This window comes from Onychostruthus taczanowskii, unplaced genomic scaffold (genome assembly GCF_017590055.1).
Source record: "Onychostruthus taczanowskii isolate IOZ18803 unplaced genomic scaffold, ASM1759005v1 scaffold42, whole genome shotgun sequence".
NCBI classification, from domain to species: domain Eukaryota; kingdom Metazoa; phylum Chordata; class Aves; order Passeriformes; family Passeridae; genus Onychostruthus; species Onychostruthus taczanowskii.
The window spans coordinates 1667124-1692455 of NW_024501682.1; the positions used below are offsets into that span (position 1 = coordinate 1667124).

The following is a 25332-nucleotide window of genomic DNA, read 5'->3' on the forward strand; positions in this document are numbered from 1 at the left end:
ACTTGATGGGCATATCTATAGCATTGACACTGAAACAGAATTCCTAGAATGACTTTTACCACCCCCCATCCACTATGGCTTTTGAGAATTTAAATGCACAACCTTAGCCTGCTTTCCTCACAGATACTCTAATCCATCAATGTCAGGTAAGATGGCATCTTACGAAAAAGATGCAGAGACAGTTTGTATGAGTAGATTTATTTGTAAAAGCTTTTAGTTGTACCTATTCCTTCTTTGCACCTGTTAACTTTGATCTTCTCTTTCTTAGTGAAGTATGTATAATGCACAACAGTGGAATTTGTCTACAAACAGCATTTCAGACCTTTGGTTTATGTCACTTCCCTGTTTTGTGGATACACAGTGCCATGTGAAAATAGGAGATAGATGAAAGTGTTTATGTGGTGGTTACAGTTGGTATTGGTGATGTACCTAATTGACAGAAACAAATCCTGAAAGTTAGGCTTTGCAAATGAGGAGCTATATTGTAATTTGTCTTTTATTTTGAACTTAGGTCGATGGTCATTTAGTTGGACAGAAAAGGCCTGCTGCTAAACAGTTAACTAAAGGAGCTTTGTAAGTCATGATTTCGTTTTAATTCTGTCCCAGAAACCTTAATTTTTACTTTTGTCAATGTAAAAACTTTGTACAGTATGTTAAGTATATATCATTAATTTTTTTGTAGTATTCTACAGCAATTACAGAAGGATCAGGTACATGCTGTGACACCGGATAAAAGTCAGTTCAGATCATTAAATGATGCAGTTCAGAGGCTCCTTTCATACCATGTGTGCCAGGGATCACTGCCAACAGAAGAAGATTTAAGAAAAGGTAATTTTCTTTTTAAAATTTGGAAGTAAGTTTGTAATCAGTGTATTGTGAGAATTCTTAGTGTAAATTAGAGCAATAAGAAAATGAACATTTTAAAATTTGTGCAGGTTATTGAAGAACAGAGTTTGAATGTGTATTTTGTCTTTCCAGTGGACAGTGAATTTGAATCCGTAGCTACACAGCTTCTGAAGAGGACACAGGCTATGCTGAACAAATACAGATGTTTGCTTATAGAAGATGCAATGGTAAGGTGTAGAACCCAGTACACTTTGTTTATGTTTATTGTTAAAACAATACCTACGGAACAGGTGCATGAACTTCTCTGGTTCTGCTTTACTTATACACTGAACAGGCTGTGGTGGTCATGAGGGTGATTTCTGTGTATTTCTGTGGCTGATGGAACCTGAAATAGTGTTGATGTTGTCCATTCAGAGGCCTCCAGCCATATTATAATTAGAGCCAAATCATATTACAGTTTAGGAAATCATTGTCCTTAAAAGCTAGGTGGAACTTCATCAGAAGTGCTTCTGATTTAAGTGCTTTCACAATCCCAGATATGAGGTAAAATAAAACCGACAAAGTTGAGGACTGTGTTTTACAAGGATCAGGAAATGCTATTGTGACTTCAGATATGCTAGTTTTCAAACCTGGAAAAAATTTGAATTTGAGTATAATAGGCATTTAGATATTTAGAGAAAGGAATACATAATATAACTGTTAGAATTAATACGGTTTTAAAACTAGCAGTTGCATTGTAAAAGATCCTAGCCATCAAATAATTGCAAGTATTTGCAGATGCAAAGAGAGGATGGAGATTGAGATTTGTTCTTTTAGCATCTGGTATGTAGTATGGCAAATCCCATTTAGTAATTTTGAAAGGTATAGCATTCAGGTTTGAAACTAGTTGCCTGTGTTATGGCTTAGTGTGGTGAACATTTTCTGTGATGGATGAATCCAGCTGGCTTGAAGGCATTGTCAGCAAAATGCAGCTCTGCAGCAGCTAGTTACAGGAATAGGAGAGAAGTGCAGGGAAAAGATGATAGGGTGGTCCCAGTTGAAGTTTTTTGCTGGTTGATCCCCTAAAAGAGAAGGATACTGTATGAAGTAAAAAAAATTGTGGTGTATGGTAATAAGCATACTCAGTCCTGAAAAAGTACAACTTATACAACTGGAATAGCAATTCCCTGTTTTAAAGACTTTCCCAAATAAAATTTGCAGTATAATGTGAGTAATACTTTGTGATTGAGTTTCAGTAGTGGTTGGGTCAGAGTCAAGACTGTTGAATTGTGAATGTTCTTCACAAATACATAATAAAAGAAGTTTCTTTTCTCTGAAATTTAACTAAGCTATCAGTGTTTTGATTTGGTACCAACATATGAGTCACTCCAGAGATTGGTTGTTTCTTTCCTTTCCCTCCAGCGGATAAATCCCTCTGCAGAAATGGTTATGATTGATAGGATGTTCAACCAGGAGGAAAGAGCATCTCTGACCCGGGAAAAGCGTCTTGCACTTGTGGATCCTGGTAAGTAATGCTTAATTTGTAAATTAAGTATGGAGTGTTTAAAAATAGTTGTGGCCACAGTGAGGCACTGACTGCTGTGGATTCCAGTTAGTGAAATACTGAATAAGCATTTGCAAGATAACTTTTTATGACTCCAGAATTCAGCAATCCAGAGACACTGTAGAGTTGAAGCAGTTAATTGTGGGGAAAAATAATTTTACCTGTTTGGCAGAGAAACGTTTGAGTTTCTTTTGACAACAGTCATGACTCCTGCAGTGCCTCCATCCTAGCAGGGAAGAATCTGAGTTTGCTTGCAGCCAGAAAGACCAGCACTGTTTGAAGTGTGCATACTCTTGTTCATCTTAATGAAGTGTTGCTCTTGGAGTGTCCTGGCCATTTAAATGGCAGTGTTTGTAACTGGGATGTTGTTAAACATAGCACCTGGCAACACATTAATTGTTTAAGATTACAGCTACAATTTATTCAAAGGTTCTGCATGATCTGCATATTTTAAAGGATATTCACAGGTTGTGTTGTAGAAAGTATTAACCTTCAGAGACCATATTTGCATATTTAGAATGCTGGGAAGTGCCCTTAATCTGGTTTTACAGTGCACATGCGTGGGCAATGTGCTGATTAATTTAGTGCTAATCTCCTGCACTGTATGCAGCAGAACACTTAAGCATATGAACATCTTTAAAGACCCAGATCTGTAAGCTGTGGATGTTACTTGAATTTCAGTACTCAGAAACTGTGTTGGAGTGTCAGTTATTTGGATGTGTAGGTAATTTTAGTAAAATGTTGCTACTTAATTTTCAGATGGTTATCAGGCCGATTTTTGTTGTTCTGCCAAACAATTTGAGAAGACAGCTGAAGAAGCACAGTCCAGCAAAAGTGACCATCAATCTAGCAAAACATTACCTTCTCGGAGTCAGACTACCAAAACCCAAGCCAGAGACCGACCAAAATCCAATTCAGCAGAGTCCACAAATCACAGTAAACTTCCTATAGTGCCTAACAACATTCTGACACCACAAGAAGGAAAAGCTTCTACTAAAAAATCTGAGAGCCTCACTAAAGCTTTAAAGTTTGAAAAAGCTAATTGTTCTTCTGAGAGCCAGTACATGGCCCTTTCTGAAGAAAGGATGAGTGGGAAAGATCTTGCCAAGTCCACTGAGAATTCTTCAAGTTCTGAAGACTTGTCAAAAATAGTGTCAAGAGGCAGTCATGGAACACACAATAAAATATCAAGGAACGCAGTTCAGCCTTTCTCAAAGGTAACATGTAATAATTCACTTCAAGACAAAACTCTGAGGAGCTCTCCAAAGAATGAGGTTTTGCATCCTGATAACAGGAAAGGCTCTGGTGAATCCCAGGAAGACTTACTGCTCAGTAAGAGTTTAGAAACTACATTTAAAAACATCTTGGAACTTAAAAAAGCTGGGAGGCAGCCACAAAATGAGGCGGCAAGTAGTGGCTCGGTTGAATTAGAGTTCCCTAATTTTTCACCAATCGCTTCACAAGAGAACTGCCTGGAAAAATTTATTCCAGACCACAGTGAAAGTGTTGTAGAAACTGACTCTATTTTAGAAGCAGCTGTAAATAGTATCTTAGAGTGTTAATAGTTACAGTACCATGGACAAGTTATGTTTCTCTTAGCAGAAGCAAATGTGAATGACACCACAAGTACAGCCTGACATGCATTTAAGGTTAACCTTTCTAAACTAGATTCTGTTCTGTGTTTGAGAGCAATACTCATTGTGGTTACAGTGAGATATCCAAGTAAAGTTAATCCTTGTTAGAATGCAGTCTGTTAGGGCCTTACTGTTTCAAGTATTATTATGATAGTGCTTTTGATTATTGAGCAGTGCTGCAACGTAACAGGGTTGCAGGTTGTTAGGCCCTATAAAATATGGTAATATACTGACAATCACAGTCATTTGAAAGGATATATTTATTAAGAAAATGTTTTTAAAGAGTGATGGAAGCAACAATTCTCCCCTACCCTTCTCTTCCACAAATCATCAAATTCTTAGTTTTTTCTGGAAAACCCACTGTACCTCTATTCAGAAGTGATTATTTGCTTTGTTAATGATTCTGTATTCTAGGATTCTTAAGTTGGAAGGAAATCATCAGTGTGTTTACAAGGCTTCATAACTTAAACTTTAAGTGCTTTTCTATTGCTTTCTGAGCAGAAACTAGTACTTGATATATTTGTAGTGGGTAACTTTAGTCTGTGGGATGATATTATATGATCTTAGTCACAGTGGCATGATATGAAGTAATAAATGCTTCACTAAGGAAGGTAGAATGGAAGCCAGTAAATAGCAAAGTGTACAGGATGAGGCCATGATAGAGCCATGAAGTTATATATATAATACATATATATGTTATCTCTTGAGGAAAAGATTTTGCATTTTATAATTGGATGTAGTCAGCCTTGAGTCTTTCTGAAGTGGTATAAATGTTTTTTTTAATTTGTTGTTTGTTTTTTTTTAAGACCAAGTGTCAAAAGCACTTTGATTTGAAAACTGTATTTGTAGCTTATATTTTAAGAGGATGTTAGCCTTACTCTGAGTAAATTTAAAGGCCAGTGTTTATTTTTGATTTTTTTTTTTTTGCTTTTTGCTGTCAGAGAATGTTAAATCATCCACCGTAGCAGTCATTATTATCAAGATATGTACAGACCAAAGTTGATCAGCAATCCCATTGTTTAAACATATCAAAAAAAAAGTGTAATTATTAATTCATATTGTAAAGCCAAGTGAAACCAATGCATGGTTTGCATTTGGCTTGCTGTCATGTTGTTAAGATAGAATCTTATTATTTTATTTATTTATTTTAATCTATTACCTTTTTTTTGCTGCCCATGCTGCTTTGTTCTAGTTTACTTTGGTCATGAGTGCTTTTGTGCACATAAGCGCGCTGACGTTGGTCACGTGTGTGTAGTACATATGTCTGCTCAGGAGGATACAGCTTTTGTGGTTTCTAAGGTTTGCTCATGTTCTCCCCCAGAACTTCTCCACCATTTCTAAGAAACATTACCAGCCCTTTTCCAGACTTGCTGATTATGATTTTCATGATGTAAGAGGCTCATTGTGACAAGCTGTGGTTGTCAGTCAGATTGTCAGGAGAGAAACCAAAAGGTTTTGCTGGTGTGTAATTCAGTCCATCTGAATGGCACAGAAGGAAGCAGAATTAGACCCTTGGGATAGTAGAACATTATAGTGCAACTCAGTACTGAGCTACAGTCCACTGTCTGACCACTAAAGGAAACCAAATCTAGAAAGCAATGAGAGAAAGATGAGCTTCCTTAAAATTCATTTCCCCTTCAACGTGAATGGAAGTACTGGTTTTATATGTTACTAATTGCCATTTTAAAAAATTGTGCCAATTTTAAAGTACATGTTTGTAAAAACCCAACATTCCCAAGTGTTGTATGAGATATTAATAAGTATTGCCAGTTTTAAATTTTTAGTTGAGTGTCCACAGAATAGACTCTCAGGCAGTTAGCTGTTTTCTTTTTGGCAAAACTGACAAGATAGTCTTCACCTATTGCCTTTTTAGATTTAATAATATTCTCATGGCTGTGTATCCTGATGCATATTTTATTGCATCATTTTGGAAATTTAATTAATTTATCATTCTGAACTATTTAGGAAGGAGAGCAGTGAGTTACACAGCTGTATGCTAACTAGTTAAAATTTTCTTTTGAGGAGAAAAAGGTGAAGTTGCACATTCATCAGTCCCCTTGCTTGTTGTACCACCTCGAAATGGATATGGGGTTTCCAGCCTCTCTACAGCAAATACATAACTGAAGTATCAGATTATGTGTCTTCTATTGGGTCTCATTGGCAAGGGGGGACAATGGCATATAAAAAATGAAAAATTTCAAAAATTAATTGTGATTGATTTGGTCAAACACATTTCTCTGAACTGCTGATGGAGAGGAACCCCTTGAACAATCCTAGTAAGATTGATCTTAGATTCTTAATGTTCTGTTGTTCACTCCTTTGAATTCAATACTAAAGGAATTCTGGTACGTGGTGAAGCAGTAAATGATATAATTGTATTTTTGTGGTGCTTAAAAGAAGTTTATTAATCATATGGGCTCAAGTCCAGCAAAGTATTGTGAATATACATGACTTTAAACATGTTTTCATTATTTTGCTGGATCAGCATTGTGATTTCAATGTTATTTAATACCGCCTAATATTAAAACAAATTTTAAACTGGCAATTAAGAAAACTATGTTCATTTTGAAGATTTTGGTATAATTTATCTGTTAGAGTAGGGAGGCCTTACAGACTGACTTCACTTAAAGAGGATGTGTCACTTATTGTCAGCGTGGTATGGACTTTATTTGCTTAAATACCTTCATTTGTAAAGTATGTCTCACTTGAAATTGCTTTGTATACATTTTGTAAAAATATTTATAAAATGTTTTGTAAAAAAAAAAAGTATAACAAATTGCAGTTTATTTTGTTATGTTGGATAAATACTGTTAAAAGACACAAGTCAGTAAATATATTGTTAATCCATGGATAGGAAATGTTTAGTTGGAGATTACAAATTGAAACAACCATTGCAATACAGCCAAAGATTTGGGAAAAAAAGTCTATCTGTGATTGTCTTGATTTAACCAGGTTGAATATTTACATTTCCAAAAGATGATTGGTGTCAGTTTTAAGTAATATGACTACAAAATATTCTTACTCATCTGCTTTTCATGACGCAGCTCTGTTGTAATATACTTAGTAGGCCAACTTTCCATACTCCTTATGCATCTTTCTGAACATACACTATTAGCATTTGGTTCATGTGGCATTAATATTACTGAATGTAGTTATAATCTCCAAATTACATGAGAGCCAATGGTCCTGCCTTGTTGGTATTAGAAGTCTTGCCACAGTGAGGTTCTTGGGACATGCTCTCCTTCTCTGGTGTATTTTCACAAGGTAGGGGAATCATCTTCCTGATGCCTCAGGGAGATGGAAGATGAGAGGGCTTTTGTCAGTCAAGTGGCCACTGCATCCACACTGCAGGTTTGACTCACGTCAGCTGCATTTGGTTGTAGATACCTGTGTTTGGGTATTCTGTGAGAAGATGCTGCAATTGCAGGTGGTACAGGGAATCTTCCTGCTTTTATTAGAGGGGTGATGAACCTTTTCTTACTGTGATTGAATTTTTCAGAGAGTATGCTGAGAGACTGATCTAGTAAAGCTCTTATGCCTGGAACTTCTTTAATTTTTTTTTTGGAGGCTGTGGAAGTGGAGCATGGGTGAGGGGCACCGCCTCTCATCTGGTAGTAGGGCCTGCACTGTTGAAAGGTAGAAATCTTCATGGTTAGTATTTGTTATTTTGTCAATGAGACAAAATAAATACGCCTTTTGAATGCTTCCCACATGGATTCAGACAGTAAAATGAATAAAATCAGTTATAAATTATTTTAATCTCTTGTTGGGTTAGGATGGCTGAGCAAAACACCATTCATTTTGAGGATCTGAGTGGAGAAAAAAAAAAAAAGCCAGAATCAGATTGGCAGAAGGAAAGGTAAGTGTAAAGACTTTTAAAGCTTAGAGGAATTCCTCTCTTCTTTTTAATAAACCTTTGATTTTTTTCCTTTCAAATCATACACACATTTTCTTGGAGTTTTCACAACGATGCGTTTGTCAGACGGCTTCAAGAAATGGGAGAAACTGTCTTTGTGACCGGGGGTCAGCTCTCACTTTGGCTGAAGAAAGTCACTGGAGAAAAGAAGAAGGTCTGGTGAAGATCTGCTCATAGCAGCTCTGGAGCACAGATGCAATGCATGTACAGATTTCAGATGAGTAGTGTTGGATGCACTGGGTTATTTGTGATTTATGGATTGGTGTTTGTGAGTGCTGCTAATCTTGCAACTGGTCATCGTATTGGACATGGAAAAAAGTGTGCATAATAATGAGTTACAATAGGTAAACACCTAGTAAGCTAGAAGGGAGCCTTCAGTTCTAGGGGAGAAAACTTGCAAAGGACACAGAGTGTCCAGCTGAAGCATTATTTTTGGTGTAAAGCAAAAAGCTTTAAAATTACCCTGCTGTGTGCTGAGGTTAAACCCCATTTTATTTTATTTCTAGAGTCTATATTTTACCTTGTGGGGAAAAAGTGTTCTATAAATGGAGGAACTAGCTGCATCAGAATTTAAAGCTCTTCTGTATTTTATTTTTTTTTAATACACACACACACACATATATGTATGTATATGTATATATGGAGTGTGTGGATTGACCTCTTCTCCCAGACAGCTAGTGGCAGAACAAAGACTTAAGCTGTGCCAGGGGAGGTTCAGGCTGGATGTAACAGGAATTTTGTCTCTGAAATGGTTATTCCTCACTGGAATGGACTGCCCAGGAAGTGGAGTCAGCATGACTGGAAACCTGATATAGATCATCTCACAGCGAGGTGTTTCTGTGTGTATCTGGGACTGACAAATGGCCAACAGCATCAAAATGCATGGAGTTAATATTATTGAGGTTGAAAAATTCCACGTTGCTTTCATGGCAAAATTAATCAGGGATTTTGGAAGCCTCTCTTAGCAAGTGTAAGTAGACTGTCTGCTGTGCCTGTGGAAGGCTCTCTGCTGAGTGCTCAGGAGCAGGGACTTGGAAACCTTTGTGTCCAGAGAAGGAAATTCACATGAGGCTGAAGGAGACGAGGCTCCAGGGTTTGGTAGAGATGAGCAGGAAGGTGAGTAGGTGTGCACAGGATGAATTTTTTTGGGATCTGAGATTTAAATGACAAACCTGCTTTTAAAAACACAGGATGTATTGTAGACACAGGAAGCTTTACAGTACAGTATCTGTTGATGTATTAGATAACATAATTAATATTAAATACACTGCTCTCTTTGCCTTTGCACCTGGGTGAAAAATGGATTTAGTGAATATTTTACTCAGATGAGGATTTGTGTGTCTTAACAGTTGCAAGGATGGGCTGACACAGAATTTGAAAGCTGTTTGTGAAAGAATATATCTAATATGCAAGGTTTGATGTTAATTTGAGCAAGAACATTGCTAAAAACTCTGAGTCAGTTCCAAAATATTGTGGAATGGGGGAGGTATTTTCATGCTACTGAATGATTGTCATTGACAACCTAAGTATTTGGTAAGAGGTAAGGAAGGTATGGAATCTATTTGCTACTATATTGGTTATTTTCCTGAGGGTGAATTTGATTAATTTTGAGTTTTTAGTGAAAACAACATACAATGTTAAAGTATCGGTAGTAATTAGAATTCCTGTTATGAAAATGCAATATGTTACTCTCCTTTATTCACAAGGGCAATTTTAGTCCTGTGACAACCAGTCTGAGAGTTAAATCTCACTTCCCAGGAAGCTGAGGTCTGCTTTTTATAAAGTGAAATATTAATACATATGATTTTGTTAAAGCTAAAAGGGAGATACCACCCCACTCTGATTTTGTTTTTTTTTTTTTTATCCTTTGACAATCAAATTTTAATCTCCTAAGTAATAAAGGCATTCATGGGTACTTCAGCAGCGTTCTGTCAGAGGCTGCATGGTTTGTTTCAGAGCCATTTTGATGAAACAGGATCCTACAAAAAAATGTCATATTTTACCCATGCTCCCATTTTCTGTACATTTTCCATAACTTTTGGAAGAATTAATGTTTGTCTTCGATTTGTAAACTCTCTAGCTAAGAGACCCCCTCTGCTATTTGCATGCAGATATGTTTAGTGTTTATCCGAATCAGAGTTGAAGGTATTTTCTTCCTTACCTGGATGGTTTGGTAGAAATAAATACAAGATTATTGATGGCAAGAAAAACTGGATTTATTTACTTTTCTTTTTTTTCCCCTTCATCTGCCATGCTTTTTCAGACCTGAAGGTGTTAGTAGTAGTTTTATGGCTCTTGATACCAGAGTCCAGGCATTGAAAGAATTTGAGACTGAAGACTGGATTAAACCATGCCACAAATTGTGTGAAAACGAGCCTTAGAACCTTAAATACAGACCTGCTTGTTTGTCCTGCAATCCAAAAGCAAGATTTATCTTGAAATCCAGTGTTGCTGTGTGTGTGGAGAGGAAGAGGAGAAGGAGCAGATGTAAATTGTTAAAGGTCTATTGATTTTTAGAACAGAAAAAAGAGTATTTTCATTTGCTTCCTTTGTCCCCTCATTTACTTAAGATTGCAGGAGCTTTGACACTGGTGAGTTGACAATGTTCTGTAAGAGGTTTAAAAATGAGAAGCGCTGTGGAAAGCAGAATATGCAGCTCTATTTGTCTTTTCCAGGGGTAGCTCTATAACTTCACGTTCTGTGTAAATAAACAGTAGGTTTCAGTTATCTGCTGCTAATTAGCACCCAAATTTGATTTGCACTCTTTTCAAAGGGACTCATATCTTTCCATTTAGTTATTTGTTTCAGTGCAATGAGTGAGTTTAATTCAAACCAAACGTGGGTCAATTTCCTACTGGGGGAAAAAAATAAAACAAGGAATGTATTTGTCCACAGTCCTATCAGTTTTAGTTTAATGTATGTGGTGATTCACAGCCTCAGTGGGGAGGTGAATATATGTTAATCTGTGAATTGGCTTTGCCTGCTTGGCAAGTTTGTAAAGGGCTTGGTCAGCTGTAGAAGGTCTTAAATAATTGTGCCAAAGGGATGGTTCTGGTGGGCTCTGAGTAATGAGAGGCAGAATTTCCCCCCCCAGATATTATTTCTCTTACACAGCATCGAGCCAATTGATCTTTCACACAGACTTTTTTTGTTCTGTAGTAATTATTCTTTTAATCTTTATAGGCAAACTGTATTTATTCCTCTGAATGTAATGGTGCTGCCAACAGTCTCTGAGGGCATTGAAACAATGGTCTCATCCCTTTCCGTTACCAAAAGCACCTACTAAAAACTATAAGCCTAGGGAAGAAATGAAGCAATTTAAGACGTGTCTGGTGGAGTGGTTGACTAAAACATCAAGCAGTGCTCTGGAAATCCTGCAGTACTGTATCATGTGGATACTGCCCTGGGAAACATGCTCCAGGTGACCCTGCTTGAGCAGGGGCCTTAGACAAGATGACCTCCAGTTGTCCCATTCATCCTTAACAACTCTATGCTAATAATATTCAGTTAACATTGTGGAGAAAGGTTATTTAAGTGTGCAGCGCTGGCTGCAGTTTTCAATTGAACTTTATGAGATCACACAAGTGATGGTGTGTATTGAAAAATACATTAATTTCTGCTTTTTGTGACCTAGAAATAGAATATACTGTGAGGAAGATGTTAAAAGATTGTTACCAGTCAAATGGTTAGTATTTTACAGAAAAGTTAGTATTTGTCAGAAAAGTAGACATCGTCTTTAGCAGAGCTGTCTTGTGGATGAACATTCACCAAATGCCAGCAGCTACTGATGCTCTGCTAGGGAGCCTCCTACATGCTGTAGCTCTAACTCCAGGGAGTCATTAATAAAATGTTCACTGGATGCAGTGAATGCTCTTCATTTTAACATGTCTTGTCTTTTTTTCACCGTTAAAATATTCTATGTCCATCCTCATCCACTGTCAGAACCCAGGATGCCCCCCTGACGGTCCTGGATGACCCGAGCCCCAGCCAGGGGGCTTTGAAGCCCTGACAGGGGGGTCAGAGACCCTGGCATGCAGCCAAAGACCCCTGTGGCTTTGAGTTTGACCCATGGAACAAGTTACCACCTTTATGAAGAATTAAAAGTCACAAAAATTTAGATAGCGTAGTAATAGTAATCACAGGGTGAAGGGAAAAATTTTGGAGCACTGTACAGCGGGGTTTTGAACCTTGTACAGGGGGGTTTGGAATCCTGTACATGGGGGTCAGGGGTTCTAAGATGGAGGGATTTGGGTGTGCCCTATCCTTCTTTCTTCCCCCTGGCATCCATGTTCAGGATGATGTTGGCATTCACAGATCGGTTTAGAGTAGAAAGTCACTGTCTAACATAGGTCATAGGTATTGGGACATTATTGTAAACATAGTATACATAGCTTTTAGTATAAAAGATAGCACCAGCCCGAGAGGCAGAGTGTGTCTTGAGCTGACCTGCTGAACAGACCTCGGCAGGCCAGACAGAAAATGTTTTAGATAAAATATAATAAACAACCTTGAGGAAGTGAGCCAAAGACTTCTTGACTCTTTCTTCCACGGCTGGGTTGGGAAAGAGACTTTCAACATACCTCGGGATCATCTCAGCCAGAGAAAACCCAACAATCCACAATCTCTTTTGCCTGGTCTATTACCCACTGTTGCAGTAGCTGCTAGCTCCCCCTTCCAGTCTCGATCTCTTCCTTCAGCTCATGGTGAAAGCAGTGCTGGCAGCTGCTCTCTGAGCACAGATGACAAACTTAGTCTTTGTTCAGACACTTGAGTCCCTTCTTTCTGTGTCCTTGGAAATTTGTCCCTTCTGATAAAAGCATTATTACTTCTTTAGTGCCTTCGTGGTGTAATGGATGCAGCCAGGGGGCAATCTGCCATGCAGCTGGTTGGGCACAGAGCAACCACAGCAGGGAAAAGGGAGCTGCTGCCTGTGAAGGTGGCAGTGAAAGTGTTCTTAGCCCTGGTAATTGGTAACAGCCGTTTACAGGGGCAGGGAGTTTGGGTACATGTACTTGCTAAAAACTGCATTCAGGATTGTGCACTCCGGTTTCCTCTCCTGCATGTGGGAGTGTATAGACCCTCCAGGACAGAGCCATCACAAGGCAGGGACATGCAGCACTGGCTGGATGTGGATGTCAGAGCCTGCCCTGGCTGCACTGAGCCTAACACAGGGCTCTGATCTCCTTTGCCCTCAGCCAGGTGAGTGGCTTTAGGCTGAAATCACTGGTATCCATGGATAAAGAGCTTTTAGGAGTGTGGGGTTTGATTTGTTTTGTTGAGGTTTTTTTAACTTTCCTTTTTTTCTCAGGAGAAGGAAGAAGGAATGGAGGGCTGGTAAACACTAGAATCTGCCTAAAAGCTGAAATTTGCCCTGCAGAGCATTTTTATTCTACATTTTGACTACCTTTCAGATACAATAGTATATATCGATTCTCTAGGCAGACAGACACAATAGCACTGCAAAGTGTGAATTTCTTCCAGCTGTCTTAATGGAGTGTTGATTTTAAAACCTAATTTCACTGCTGCTTGCTATGCAACTAGCACACAGTGAATACATTGGGTTAGTTCAGCTGTGTGGTCCTGTACTTTGCGTTGGTGTGGGTGTCATTAGGGATACTTCAATCAAAACATCTTTGTAAGGTAAGCAAGCAGTCAAAGAGCAAACAAAGTGTGAGGCAATGAAGGCAAGAATATGCCAGGAAAACTGGTGATATTTAAATTCTATCAAAATATATTTGAATTAAGTGTTAATTACTCTTATACAAAAAAAAAAAGCCCCATCAAAAAGCCCCGTCAACCCCCCCTAAGCCCTGCCCCCAAAACAACCCAAACAAACAAAGAAAAACCCAGCAAAAATAGAGTTGCGATGCAGGAAATTTTAAACCCACAAAAGCATTTTTTAAAGGTATCAAGTAAAGTAGAACCTGACAAATGGGCTGATCAGGAGAAGATGAATCTGATGCTGTCATGTAAACTTGAAATAAAGGAGAATAAGAGAGCTGATGAGACAAACATAAGCACCAATGAAATAAAAACCACTAAGAATATAACTGTTCCAGAACAGAAGTAATAGAGTTATTGTCTAGTATAGTAACAATATTTACTGATACACACTTTTGAGCACTGTGAGATGAAGAAACTCACCCTGGGGAGATTCTCCCCACTTGCTAATGATGAAGAAATTAATGAATGTTATAATTTTCCAAGTAGCTTAAGATATGACCATTCCTTCTCGGTAGTGATCTCTAAGATGCTTCCCTGGATCTCTTGTTTTTTTAATGATGTTCCTCACTAATAAGAAAAAAGGAAGCTTTCAAGCACTTATGATCGATCAGATGGAACAGGAAACTATTTCCAAAAATTCTGCAACACTCTGGGCCGGGGGAAATTTTTTTTTTGGTTTAAATATTGTGTATTTTATCAATTTTCGGTGTCTGTGGTTTGCATGGGGATCATTCTCACGATCCTCCACGAGGTGGAGGAAGCAGCTTGTGCTGCGGGCGGCGGTGCAGGGCTCCCACTGCTCTCCTTTCCCACTGCAGCCCCACAGCCCCGTCCGGGGAGGGAGGATGTAGCGAAGGGCTCTGGAGCGTTCCTTGCTGGTTTGCTCCTTCTAAAAACGATAACGGGGATTTCAGTATTACAATTCATCCGGAGGACTTGAAGGGCAGCTGAGCTGGAGGGGACCCACAGGGATCTGTGAAATCCAGCTGGCGGCCCTGCACAGGGCGTCCCTAGGGATGTGTCTGAGAGCCTTGGCCCGGCATGGAGGATGCAGAGTGTGATGGGAGAAGCTTGGTGCCACCTCTGTGTGCTGCCTCTCCGTGGTCATACAGCCAGGGCTGGTGGGTAAACAAACCAGCTTCTCTGAGATTTGCTGTGCTGCAGTGTGTTCAGTCCTGCAGGGCTGTTTCACTGAAAAACTGCTGTTTTTTATGGATAAAGTAGGGAAAATAACAGCTGGTGTCTGTAATTAAAAATGTTGTAACTTATACTAGATTTCTGCTAAGGGCTCTGATTTGTGAGCAGTGTTTCGGTTTTCTGTTGGCTGCAGTGAGATTTGGAAAGACTTACCTTGCACAGTTATCCCTAAACTTGTCTGTTGCAGAGTCCTGTGTTTTCAGTCTTTGCAACTCCTAAAAATCAAACTCCATTCAATTTGGGATTTCCTTTCCCTGTCTGAAGCCCTCACCCCACTGATTTTTATTTTTGCCTGTGATGAAGCATGTCAACTCCAAAATAAAACCCACTAGTTTTAAAATTAGATTCGGTGGACTTCTGTTGAAAAAAAACCCCAAAATCTCTGTTAATACTCTTATGTGAATGACACAGTAATGCTTGTGTTTTACCTGATCATCTTATGGCAGACCACTTGACTTACTTTTCAAGCCATTAAAGTGTGTTTGCAGCCGTGCTAAGGTTGTTTCATCATTTCAGGCCCAGCTCAGTTGTACCCAGGTAAAAAGTCCCTGGTAAGAGGTGTTACCAGGGCGGTTTGCAGTTAGTGAACACAAGAGCATAATTGCAGACTGAGATAGTAAATTTCTTGGAAAGAAGGCTGGAAAGGGGTATTGAGGAGCCATTTCATCCTCCATACCTGATGCCCTGAGCCTGTCCTGTTCTTGGCAGAAGCCTGCTGAAGATTGCTGTTGTGAGCTTGCGCAAAAGATCCTTTTGCTTCCTTTTAGCCCAAACATTTTCTGCCAGCTGCTTGCCTCTGTGCTCCCACAAGAATTATGTTGCCATAAATGAAGCATCTGAGAGCTGCAGTGTGAAGTTAGAAAGAACTGGGATGTTAGGAAGGTGTGGATATAGTGTTGAATCAGGGGAAATATCCATGAAGAAGTTATTAAATGAAGGAAAGAGTGTATTCTATTTTGTCCCAAAACTTTTATTTTCCATAGGGAAGGGCAAATTGCTGGTTGGTTTAGTTGATGCTTGGTCTTTTTTTTTTTTTTTTTTTTTTTTCTCCTTTACTGGTACTATTTGTACCACTTCCTTAAAGGAAATACAGATTTTTTTTTTTTTTTTTTTTTTTTTTTTTTTTTTTTTTGCCAAATACATGGAGGTTTCTTCTGGCATAGCCTTGCCAGTTAGAGCTGTAATTTCTTCTTGTTTCTGACTGATGCACCTATGAAAGTAACTCATCTAGCTCACAGGCAGGACTGAAATTTCTAAAAATTTGGATCTCTACTTCAGGTGAGGTTTGGTCTCTCCTCCTTTATATATGTTAGCTTGTGACAAGCTAAATAATCTTAACATAAACTTCTGAAAAAAGTTTACAGGATCAAGCTTTGCCAGCTTCTGTGACAGCTGAAAGAATGTGTTTTGTTGTTGAGGACTCAGTTGATTCAGTGGCATTCTGTTAGTGTGGTAAAACTGGCCCCAGGCCCCAGTTCCTCTTGAGAAGCTTAAAATTCAGGTGACCATACTTAAGATTCTATATAATCTTAGCTATAATAGAAATAAATCTGTTTTGGTAATGTGGAAATGTAATGGCAATATGCTTTCTCTGGATAGAGAGGTAAGTGTATGGGAGCATCCTCTAAATTACTTGAAGAAAACCCACATTTGATCTGAAGTGCGTAAACTTGGCCAGAGATAGCTGATCTCTGGAGCTGTGCTAAATTATGTGAGCTATCTGTCCCCAAAGAGGCAAAACTTATCTCCTGAGTCCTGAAGGCATGTTGGCTTTGCTATTTTATTTTTAATAGAGGACTCAAGTTGGGCAATACCTCTATGGGAAGCAGGGTGGGACAGCAGTCTCCTTAAAGCTTTACTTAATGTAAAGAGTTTTCTCTCTGAGTGATGAGCAAAGGGACCACCTTAAATTCTCTAGCAATAGCAGATTCTGAGCAAAACCCAGTGAGGAGCTGCAGAGAAAGCTCTGTGGCTTCCTTAGTGGGAGCAAGAACCAGCCTAAGGGGCTTTCCCTGGCAAGGGATGGTCCCTTGCTGATCCCTGCTCAGGGCTGGACACATCAGTGCAGCCTCTCAGGAGGTGCTTCCTGAAATGAGCCAGCAGCCTGCTCAGCCTGGGCTGCTGCTGCTGCTCCCTTGCTGGTGGGCCTGCAAGGGAGAGGGGTTCCCTTCTCTGCCCACTCATGGCCACCCCTCCATCCCTGTTGTCATGGAGAATTGCTATAAAATGGGGCAATAACAATCTATAGGAATCAAATTTTACCGTCACAGGTCTAACCTCCAGCAGATACAAGTGAGTGTGGCATGAACACTGTCTCTTCCTTTTGGAATGAAGTCTTTAGTAGCTCAAACTGGGACCAATTTCCTGATACAGGGAGATGTCTGTCTTGAGAATTGCAGATTTTTTGTTTCCTGTGGAATTCATTAATCTGATAACTATTTCCCTTTATAAAAAAAAAAATCTAGAATTTCTAATATTTTAAAAATCTTTATCATCCTCCTCTTTGGTGGTAGCTCAGGGTGACTGGAAAAAAACCCCCAATTTATAAAACATGTGCTGAAGTGAAAAATACACCAAAATTTCACTTCAATGCTCTGGCCAAATCTATCTTATGGGAGTTGCTACTCTAGCTTGCTCTGTGCTGGAGAGACATTTTTCTCTTCTTCACTTGTGCTGCAAAACTGTGCTTCCTCTTACACCGAGGCCAAGCACATCCTGAGAAAAAACTGCTTGCTTTGCCAAACACGCAGCTGATGACACGTGTATTTATGCTCCCTGGCAAACTAAGTTAAACAAACATGGACTAAGTTGGGCAGACATTATAGGAGATAATACTTCATTATAACTCAGCTATGAGCTGCTTATTCTTGTTCCCAATTATGGCATCCCCATGCATGGCTTTCCCTAGAGGAGGAGTATTCTGGGGAAAAACAAATTGCAGCATATAAAACCTTGGGAGCGCAGTGACTGTGCAGGAAGGGACAGTAGCTGGAGTGAGGGGTCTGAGCACATGTCATTTTGTCTCTTTTGTTCAAAGCATGGTTGTTTCTACCTCAGATATAAAACTGTTAAATTAATTCCTGAAAACTCAGTCTCTCGGTTTACAGTGTGCCTGAATTCAAGCCGTGTTTCAGTAACATCAGGTTCTGTGCAAATAAACAGTAGGTTTCAATTGTCTGCTGCTAATTATCACCTAAATTTGATTTGCACGCTCTTCAAAGGGACTCATATCTTTCCATTTAGTTATTTGTTTCAGTGCGATGAATCTTTAATTCAAACCAAACGTGGGTCAATTTCCAACTGGAAAAAAAAAAGTGAGGAATGTGTTTATCCGTGGTCATATCAGTGTCTCTCTTTAGTTTAATATATGTGGTGATTCATGGCCTCAGTGGGGAGGTGAATTTGTGTCAATCTGTGAATTGGCTTTGCCTGTTTGGCAAGTTTGTAAAGTCAGTTGTAGAAGGTCTTAAATAATTGTTCCTAATGGGATGGTTCTGGTGGGCTTTAGAATAAGGAGTGCAAGCCCTGAAGTTACACAGGCACAGAAAAATCTTGTTAGGCTTCAATTCCCATCCTACCTATAAAAACTGTCTGTGTGAGGATGAAATGGAGAGATGGGGTAATGGGATCTAGACCCTTTCCTACTGCTTTGAATCTCAACTTAAAAAGGTGTGTGTTAGATTTTACACAGGCTCCTTGGTTGTCACTGTGACCCTCTGGCTTGTGCACCACCAGAAAATTTCAGGTACAGAACTGAAGGATTTCTGGAATTTTTCTTTTAAAAATAAACAGAAAGCACTGAATGTAAGCAAGAAGGCTACAGCAACAAGATAATTTCATTGTAATAAATACCACATGTGATCACGATTTACGAAGCAGACAATAAAGAGTAATTTAAAAAGAGAAATCCTTCTATTCTCTTTCATGTGGCTAAAGGCAGCATAATTTCTGGCTGTCTTTACTGGAGATTTATTCTAAGATTTAACACCCCCTTCTGTTTTTCTTCTCCTGGAAGCTCAGAGGAGGACACTTTATTAACTTGCTATTCTTTAGATTCACATCTGACCTCTGATTTCTTTTAACATGGAGATAGTTGGTTGGAGTTTAGAATTTTTTTTCTTAGTTTTTTGAGATTTTTTTTTCTAGTGACTGGAGTAAATACTAGTATTTTTGAAAAGTCCATGAATACTGAAAGCACCTTCTCAAATTCTGTATGTTGTCTTTTGATACTTTAAAGATAGGTTATCTAACACCTCTGCAAAAGAAAAACCTGTTTTGATTTGGTGTCAAACAGTCTGAGCTGGTGACCTAATGTAAAAAATATTGCTGTAGAGGGGAGGAAAGATTTCAACTTTATAGCAAGTATTTCTTACACCTCCCCGCTCTGGGCTTGTGTCAGTCCCAGTTAAAATCAGGGTGCGTCTGTAGTGGAGCTGTAATTACAAAATGAACATCCATGTGCATTTTTACTGTGACTGTATCTGTAGGGCACCTCTCAACAGGGTTTGATAGAGGGAATTCTTTGTCACATGGAAAATTTTCTGGATTCCAGTGCTGTGTGACTGGTTAATCTCCATAGTATTTTTATGGTTTATTTTCAGTCCTGCCAAATCCAATCCAAATAGCTGTATGTTTTCTCCCTATAATGGAGGTAGAGTATGTTCTGGTACAATTGGTGCAGCATACAAGACACATTACAATTTATAGGATAGAGGATTTATATTTAGGTTGTCTCAACATTTGTTGACAAAGATGAGGGGTCCTATGGTTTAGAAAACCCCAAAGTAAAAATAAACTCTGGAACAAGTTCTTTCCTGTCACAATAGAAGTGGAATAAATCTTAAGATAAGAACATTCAGATTCATAGATGTATTTAATGTACATTTCTGTGTGTGTTTTTTAAGGTTTGGTTGTGATGTTTGCTACTTAATATCTGTGTGTATTTTGCTTTGGTGATGAAGAGCAACATGAGAAAAGCTTTGCTTTTCTATATTCATGGGGTTTTCAGGTGATGTATTAAAATTGTTTGTCTCACAGTGAAGCCCTAAATAAATGGTTACCTCTGTGCAGAGATTTTGAGAGTGGATGGTGGTGGGCTTTTTAAAGTTCTTCAGTGCTCTGACTATAATTTTCATAGAGTTGGAGCTCACTTTAGAGAATCTGAGCATTCACCTTTTTAAGGATGATCTGCCTGCAGATTTTCTGCCTGGAATAATGTTTATACCGCATGAAGCATGATAGCTTTGCTAAAATATCTTTGAATGATGCTATTTTGTGGCAGTTTCTTTGTTCCCATCCTCAGGCCTCCAAAGTCTCGGAGTTGGGACTCTGGAAACTTGTGAATATGATTGATACTGTTTGAAATTACCAGTTTCAAATGAACATATTAGCTTTTTATTTTGCCTTGCACAGTCTCATTTCACAGTTCTCCCTGTCTAGAATTTCTCTTTGAATTGAAAATTCAGAGAAAACAGGGGCTTGAAAATGGGCTCCAACTCATATTGCTTTCCAGGCAAGGGACAAATCATGGGGAGAACCCCTTAATCATGCATTTTTCTGGCATTCAGATCATCTCCTTGTTGTGTATCTAGCTCCAAGTACAACCATTTCTGTGGGAACAGTTCAGAACTTTAATTCATTTTTCCTCTTTCCAAGAGGGGGAGAGTGACCTGAAGTCCTCTTCTGGCCAAGTAGTGTAGAGTAAATGGCTTTTAAAGACATATTTTTGAAGATATGATTACTTTAAAATTCTTTTGCTTCAGAAACAAGTTGGTTTGCTGTTTATTTAAAGGTACCAGAATCTTTGAATTTTCCTTAATACTTGCTGTTCCTAATATCGTGGAGCAGGAATCTTTCTGAGATTAGGAACTCCCTAATCTTTCACTTACTCTTTCTGTCAGTGTGTCTCCCTAGATAGCTTCTGTGACCCCTTTCTCTTAGAAAGCTTTTTAACTGAAGTGGTCTTTTGATGTCTAGTTTTCAGTCAGCTTTGTTACTTGGCCCAGGAGCCTTGTGTTGTTGACTCATCACTTATGAAGAAGATAATAAACTGCAAATACCCTGATGCATCCTTGGTAATTCTGCACAGAGCCTTTGCCTGTAAGGCGCTGTACCGGTTCAATCATAGAGGAAATTGTTATACATCACCAGACTGGGCAAGAAACAAAATTAATTCATTGCTTTGCATGTCTACTAATTTTGTTTAATTGACTAATTTGCTCCAGAGTAATTTGCACCCCTGCTGCATGTTATTGCTATTAAATTGGTGACAGAGAAAAGCTGTGACAGTGCTTTTGTACCCAGCCTTGTGCTGGACATTTGTAGCTGGATTATCTGAAATCCAAATTGCCATTATGTGTGCAAGAATCTACTCAGCAGTATTTGTTTATTTCTGCTTTTGGTCCAGCAAGTCTGTTAGAACCAAGGGAAGTATTTAGATTTTCCTCCAGTCCTAAAGTACTTTGAATTGTTTGTGTAATTACAGTCAGAAAGCAAGTAACAAAATAAGGAATGTAGAGAAAATCAGCTCAGCTACACATGACTTTAAATAGATTTAAAAAAAACCCGAAAAAGCGTGTTGGTACAGCTCAGTCCTGAATTGTGAATGTGAAGAAATTAACTGACTAAACCTTCAGTGGGGCATGGCAGAAACAAGCTCTTGGAGAACAGAGACAGACATTTTATCCGTTAAAATTTCCCAAGTATATCCTAGTTAATCTTCACACCTGAGGAGTTTTGGGACTGCTGTGACCCCCCATGCTGCTTTCACACATAGGTAACTTCATTAATTTTGCCAGGGTGAGGTCAGGAAAATCTCAAAGCACCGACCAGGTCGATAATCAATCTTTTATAAGGGCTCCAAGATTAGCGGTGTCCAGGGCATAAAAACACTCTGAGAAAAGTCTTTGACAAAATATCCATGTCTTTACTCCCCTTATGCTACTATTAAGAAAAATGGGTCTTTTATGTCCAATGGAGGAACCTTGTCCCAGCTCTCCATGCCTTTGACACCTTGATGCTGGATTATGTTATTGCTGTGTGCTCCATATGGAGCCGTGTGCTGAGATCCGTGGAAACTGGAGCTGGTGCACAGTGTGGAGCTCCATGCCAGGAACACTTGAGATCAGTCTTGCTTGCTGTTAATAAGTTCCTGGGAAGAATTCAAGGTGTTAGTTAGAACCTATAAAGCTCCAAATGGTTACCCAGGAGGCTGCTTCCCTTCCTGCAGCACAGCACTCATATCTGGAATCAGCCAGAGACACCCGACCTTGGCTTTGGAATTCACTTCCCACATCCAGCCTCCTGGGCTGGGGTCTGTCCAAGCTTAGTGTGTGCTGCAAGCTCAGCCTGTTGTACTTGATGACCTGGTAGGAGATGGTGTGAGGTGCTGGGAATTTGCTTTCTCCTGGTGATGGTGTGTAATTTTACCTACTGGTGAGTACTTTGTTTTGTTTTTTTAATTTCCTTTCTATTCTGCTAGAAAAACCAGTATATTGCTTTTTGAAATGAAACAACAGCTACAGTTTATACCTGCAACCATATGGCTGGAACCAAGGCATTGCCAGCTGTCTTTCAATTAATTACATTTCTGGTTGCATCAAAATCAGTGGGCATACACAAGCTATACCTGGTATGGTAGGATTATTCCCCTGAGCAAAACATTCGAGGTCAGGTATGAATCTATAAAGAAATTCTATGATGGATGAGATGAGGAAGCCTTGATAATAGGGCTTCTTTAAGACTGAGAGCAGTGATGAACAATTACGGTGCAGAAATATCAGCTGGAGAACGGAAAGCAAAGACAAGCAACAACATAGGGAGTGGCAATATCTGTTTGTTATGAGATCTGCTTTACTCTCAGCTGATGAAACCAGGTGCAGAAGAGGGGAAGCTGCAAGAGGGTGGGATGTGCTTGACCTTGATTTCTGATGAAGAGAGGCTGGATGTGCAGTTTCAGCTCTGCAATACAGAAAACACCACGTGTAAGCTTAGCTGCCTCTTCCTCAGTGCAGATGGTATGAGGTCCCATGAGAGGGTCTCAGAGAGCACATGAGCACATTAAGAAAATTAAAATGGGAAACCAAACCTGGGATATTTGGGTATCTGAATAATTTTGCATGGCTTTGCTATGCCCTTTGAGAAAGTGCCTGTAACATAATTTTTGTGTCTGTTCATGGACAGGAAGAAATTATGACAATTTGTTTTGTTTAGCAGTATAAATAATAATACAAATAATAACGTATACTAATAATATATAACTGTTCTAAGTGGACAATCCAATGACTTAATGAGAGAAAGATCTGTTGCTTTCCATTTCACCAGGATTTGTCAGGAGAGTGAGGATAAAGTGTTAGAAAGCTGAGAGTATATATAAATCCAGAGGCTGCAGTGTTTTATTCACCAGTGGCTCATCCCTAATATTGCTTGGCTATAGACCAAAGTTCCTATCTGACAAGACAGGATGTAAAACTCTGAGTAATCCATCCACCAAACAGCACAGGCCAGATTTTTCTGGTTTTGTGTATAAACGGTTTGTCCCTGGATTTGTATTCCCATTTGTTTAGACAGACCCCAAATTTAGGTGTAACACTATGTGGTTATCCACGGGTGAGAGGTTCTGTATCCCCAGTGAACCCCGTGGGCCTCCCACCCACAGACCCCTGAAAGCATCAGGTCCCAGTGCAGCTCATTCCTTCATAGAGAAAATATTCCAGCTGCTTGATCAGCCCAAACTTCACCTTTTTCTTCTTTCAGCCTCCCAGCTATGGGGATATAGCTCTTTCAGGCAGCCTGGAAACCTGCCTCTCCTTAAAGCCCCTAAATATTTGTACAGTGAACAAGCCCCACACGTCTGTCATGGCAAAAGGCTTTTCTTCAGCTGTCGAGCTGTCCTGATGTAATTCTGATTTTTCTAAACTGTTCATTCATTGCCAGTAAAGAACCCTTTTTTTTTTTTTTTCCTAGGAAAATACCATGTCCCAGCTCTAGTAAGTTTATTTGTAAGTCTGATTGACATATGATGGGATGAGGCTAGACTGACAGTGAGTGTTTCATTGATGTGAAATTTTACACCATATCTGGACATAGTATATACTTGGTTTATGATCCAGCTGGGCATGCTTGTTAGTTATTGTTGAGGTCAATCAAAGTGTAATTGTAACATAGGGAAAGACAGTCCCAGGGCTACAAAGGTTTGCTTCCAACAGCTGCTATTCATTATTCATTAAACTCTACCTTCTGTTTTTGAAATTAATAACCCTTGGCTTTCTAACAAGGTATCAGACGTGCAGAATATAGATTTAAAAATCAAAGATGCACTGGTTTCATCCCCAAACAAGAGAGAGCACAAAGCACTTCAGCTAGCAATAGTAGTTGGCAGCAGAACATAGTGTTTCTGTTTGTGGAAAACCAGATGTGAGTTAATTAACCTGAAATTTTTGGGCACTGTATGCTGCATGTGAGAGAACTGACTGGTGTACAATAAACCCCAAACTTATGGAAGTCAGGGGGAACACTCAAAACTTCAGTTAAATAAAATTTCATAAAAATTAGGGCAAAGTATATCGCAAGTCTGCAGTGGGGGAATATCAGATGAAACAGAGTTCATTCAAATTGGCACTTGCACCTCCTTTAAGGCAGAGTTTTTCCAGCATCCATTCACCAGTTTGTTTGAAATGTAGCCCAAGCTTTAGCTCCGGAGATGGCCAAAGCAGGCACATGATGTTTCTGTCCCATGAATCCCATTCCTGTGTCCCTGTGGATGCTGACTGACTGAGATGGCACATGGAAAAGTGTCAGGAGAACTTTGGAGCATTACTGGGGATGAGGTCATTCCCAGCCAGGTCCAGGCACATTTTTTGCATTTTATCATTTTGTCAGCACAGAGGGCTAATACACTGCGACAAAAAATATGTAAAAGACACTGCTCTGAGTCTGAGTGTCTCAGTGCAGGCCATCTGTGGGAAATATGATTAACTATGGTGCATGGTCACAAGACCAGTAACTATAGTAGTATATCATAAGGTTAATTAACATTGGTCTAAGAGTGTTAAAACAGCCATCTTCCTACTCTCTGAATCAGGTCTTTGATGTCCTTTCTTTTCCTGTGTAAATTCCACTACTTATTCATATGAGGTGCTTTAAGCCATCACTAAATGTTACATTCATGATATGTTTCTAAGAAAACACTGGCATATCCATTGCACATGAGCATGTTTCCTCAGCTCTGCTGGCCTTGTTGGGCAGCTTATCTACTGTTCTAAGTCTGACCTTTCATGTTTAGTTACTTTAAAGACACTAGAAAACCAGTTATCTACTCAATTTCCTTGTAGCTTGGGGGTAAGGTTAAAATATTGTGTAGCTACCGTATGTTTGACATTATACAGCAAAAACTGATAAGCAAATATTTTCTTTTCAAATGCACAGTACATTTTGCAAGAGGACATAAGGAGTGTTTTATTCTTACTCTTTGT

At 39.2% G+C, this 25332-nt stretch overlaps 1 protein-coding gene across 9 annotated transcripts in view; it reads left to right on the forward strand.

Moving 5' to 3' along the window:
• The window catches only part of BICRAL (BRD4 interacting chromatin remodeling complex associated protein like), a 99491-nt gene that overhangs the window by 38547 nt on the left and 35612 nt on the right, over positions 1-25332 (forward strand). For 5 of the 9 annotated variants that reach the window (XM_041413621.1, XM_041413623.1, XM_041413620.1 and 2 more), the window contains exons 8-12: positions 512-573; positions 683-828; positions 979-1073; positions 2248-2350; positions 3149-4976. In XM_041413621.1, coding sequence (XP_041269555.1) covers positions 512-573; positions 683-828; positions 979-1073; positions 2248-2350; positions 3149-3951 — 1209 coding nt within the window. In that variant the 3' untranslated portion in view covers positions 3952-4976. Of the gene's footprint in view, positions 1-511; positions 574-682; positions 829-978; positions 1074-2247; positions 2351-3148; positions 4977-7798; positions 12377-25332 lie in introns of those variants that run through there. The other 4 variants (XR_005953341.1, XR_005953342.1, XR_005953343.1 and 1 more) reach the window with 3 other exon arrangements.